The following is a 3,098-nucleotide window of genomic DNA, read 5'->3' as shown; positions in this document are numbered from 1 at the left end:
TTATAATTCGCCGATGAGAATACTAGATTAACACATCAAGCATTGTACCTACAAGAAGTAATTTACATAGAAATGTTTTCATTCTAAAACTACAGCCGCGAGAATCTGCATAAAACCTGGAACCTCATGACCGGAAGACAAAAAGAGCATGGTATCCATGCGGACTCGAATAAAAATTGTTCCTTTTTTTTCCTTTTTATCTTGTTATCTCATGCAGAATCGATTTAGCAAGAGAATAGTGAATTTACAACAAATAGATTCAAGACGACAAGGATTCACTGATCAACACTTATTCCAGGTTATCAGTTGGCCACAGCTGCTTCCACATATTGATTTCATCCTTGCTTTTGAGTTTTCGAATCCCTCCGTAAAATCCGTCAGTCTCATTCCCTTCTTCACGATGATTTTTCCGATTTACAGCTGCTCGTCTCCATCTTGAACCAGGTGTGTATTGATTAAACTCTAACATGATAGTATCTGCAAACAAGACAAGGAATGTTTTAAGCTGCACAATTAAGTATCAATCTACAATTTTCCACATAACCAACAATACATTCAATTCACGGGGGCACACATACACAAAATAATCGGCTTTATACTTGGTAAATGAGATGAGATCGAATTATAATATCTTCTACATGTACTTCAACTGTTTGCAGCATTTGCATCTTTGGCCATCAGAACAAGGATATATTTAATTACTGATTGTTAACTTTCTACTCATATGTAGATTTATGTGTTTGAGTTTCTTGCCAAGTGTTAACTTTCTACTATTTAGTAAATGAAAACAGAATTATTATAACATCTTCTACAAATAAAATGATTTACAAAAGAGGGTATGATAAATTACCCGGCTGTTAACTTTCTGCTTGTGTAGATTCAAATGTTCGACTTTCCTGCCAACCTTTAACTTTCTACTATTTAGTGAAGAAACAGAATCCTTGTAACATCTTTTAGAATTACTTCAATGATTTACGACATTTACATCTTTGGTTACCAGAACAAGGACATGTTAACCCAGTTGTTAACTTTATACTCATGTAGATTCAAGTGTTCGAGTTTTTTTGCCAACCGTTAACTTTCTACTATTTAGTAAACAAATCAGAATTCTTACAACGTCTTCTACAAGTAGTTCAATGACTTACGAAATTTACATCTTTGGTTATCAGAACAAAGACATGCCAAATTACTCAATATTAAATTTCTACTCATTTGTAGCTTTACCACTGTTATGACATCGGCAATGGTACTCACTACCGTCGCAAGACTCCAAGTGACCAACAACTCCATACCACCATCCTGTGAAACCAAAACTCACAATTAAATGAATGTGACAATACAAATGCCATACAGGAACTAACACACGACATACCATATGGGAATTCTTTGTTCCTTCTCCACTGAATCTCAATATGATCACCGGGCAGTAATTCATGCAAACAATCAGAAATATGAAGCTCATGTGCAGAAGTTTCAACAGGTGATGCTCTCAGTCTCTCCCATTGCACTCCCTCTTCAATCACAACCGTTCTCCGGCCATGTGGAGGGTACCTAAATGCATACACCAATCACATATATAATACATGACACTTAGATACTTACAGTAACAAATATGCAATATACCTTGCGCGAAAGGTATCAGTATGACAATCATAACTGACTTCAGCATCATAGCAAGACAACATGAATCCAACATGCCCATGCTACAAAAGATATGATGAAAATTCAATCTTACAAGCATACAAATGAATGAAAACATCGAAGAATTGACAGATAGATAAATAGATATATACATACCTCTCTGTTGTAAACCTGAGCAGGGAACCAGAACTTGCCATTTTCAAGAGAGAGATACCAGGACATAATGGAAACATCAGGGAAGAAAACACCTTTTGATTTGGCACCACCATCAATCCTAGACTTAATCCAATGAAGAGGCAAAACACAAGAGAGACGGGCAAAGAAACCTTTGCCTTTAGCCTTGCACAAAGATTGATTCCTCAAGGCCATACACAAGTCCCACTGTCTTTGAGCAGCCTTGCCAATTAATCTCCCCCATTTTGCTTTCATGTGCTTCTCCCACATATGATCACTCCTGCAAGTCTCCCTCAAAGATTTGCAAACACAGGACATGCTTGAAAGCCCAGCAGGAGAAAGCTTGCCAAGGACCATGTCCAGAGCCAGCTCTGGCAAATCCAGAACAGAAGGAAACATATCATTCTCTCCCTCATTCTCCCCTTCACTTTGACTCCTCCTCTTGCTTGACATCTTGATGGAAAGATTCAGACTTGGGACAAGATCAAGCCAGTGTGTCTGCTTCAAAGGGAGGGACTTGGAAAGGAGGAAGATGAAAGGAAGAGAAGATAAGAGCAGGAAGAACATCGCAAGTTGTGCATTAAGCCAACAAAGAGAAACACCCACCAAAAGTATAAAAAGCTCGCAACTTTCAACCAGAACAAGAATCAAAATTATAACTTTCTTCAATCAGAGAAGAAAAGATTGAAACTTTTTTACAGCTTGTCACAAACCAAATCAAAACAAGGACAAAAAATTGGGGAAAAATGGGAGAAGATGGGATTAATGAAAGGAAAGGGAGAGATGGAGATCTTGGAGAAGGAGAATAGGATTGAGAGTGTGGTGAAGATGGAGATGGAGAGGCAGTGGGGTCCTCTCCAGTTCATCCAAATCTTCACCACAACCTACCAAATCCTCAACACCAATACCTTCAATCCCTCTCTCTCTCCCTCTTTTTTTTTCCCTTTTTTTTTCTACTTTGAAGAAGATGGTCTGTGTATATATATATATATTTATATTTGTTTGTGGTTGAGACAAAGATGTGATTTTGATTTTGTTTTTGGTTTGGTTTTTGAGTATTATTTGTTTGAAGGTTGGGAGGAATTTAAGGAGGGAAGGGCCAATGGAAGACACACACTTTGTGGTGTTTTTTCTTCTTACAAAATCCTTCAATTTATTGGAGATAAATTTGGCAACCATAAAGATGTATATGGTGGATAAATGTCTATTTTGGTTTTAGTTTGCTATTTTCCTCTTGTTCTTAAGGAAATGATTGTTCTAAGTATTATTTGGAAATGGGATTT

The 3,098-nt window shown here is 37.2% G+C and overlaps 1 protein-coding gene across 1 annotated transcript; it reads right to left on the bottom strand.

The window, feature by feature from the left end:
- On the bottom strand, positions 1-2,789 carry LOC120259355 (F-box protein At2g32560-like). Its single transcript, XM_039266943.1, has 5 exons — positions 1,798-2,789; positions 1,624-1,703; positions 1,373-1,551; positions 1,225-1,299; positions 1-477 (listed from the first exon to the last, which is right to left on the bottom strand). The coding sequence occupies exons 1-5, from the start codon at positions 2,380-2,382 to the stop codon at positions 290-292; spliced, it is 1,107 nt and encodes a 368-aa protein (XP_039122877.1). The 5' UTR covers positions 2,383-2,789; the 3' UTR covers positions 1-289.
- Between the last annotated feature and the right edge of the window lie 309 nt (positions 2,790-3,098).

Source organism: Dioscorea cayenensis, chromosome 4, assembly GCF_009730915.1.
Source record: "Dioscorea cayenensis subsp. rotundata cultivar TDr96_F1 chromosome 4, TDr96_F1_v2_PseudoChromosome.rev07_lg8_w22 25.fasta, whole genome shotgun sequence".
In the NCBI taxonomy this organism is placed as follows: domain Eukaryota; kingdom Viridiplantae; phylum Streptophyta; class Magnoliopsida; order Dioscoreales; family Dioscoreaceae; genus Dioscorea; species Dioscorea cayenensis.
Note: the sequence above shows the minus strand (reverse complement) of the source record. Positions and strands in the feature narration are given on the sequence as shown.

Excerpts from the sequence above, each read along its gene's own strand:
- LOC120259355 (XM_039266943.1), bottom strand. The coding sequence starts at position 2,382 with ATGTTCTTCCTGCTCTTATCTTCTCTTCCTTTCATCTTCCTCCTTTCC. Across the intron at positions 1,552-1,623 it reads ACTGATACCTTTCGCGCAAG|GTACCCTCCACATGGCCGGA; the intron begins GTATATTGCATA and ends GTATGCATTTAG. Across the intron at positions 478-1,224 it reads TTGCCGATGTCATAACAGTG|ATACTATCATGTTAGAGTTT; the intron begins GTAAAGCTACAA and ends TCTTGTTTGCAG.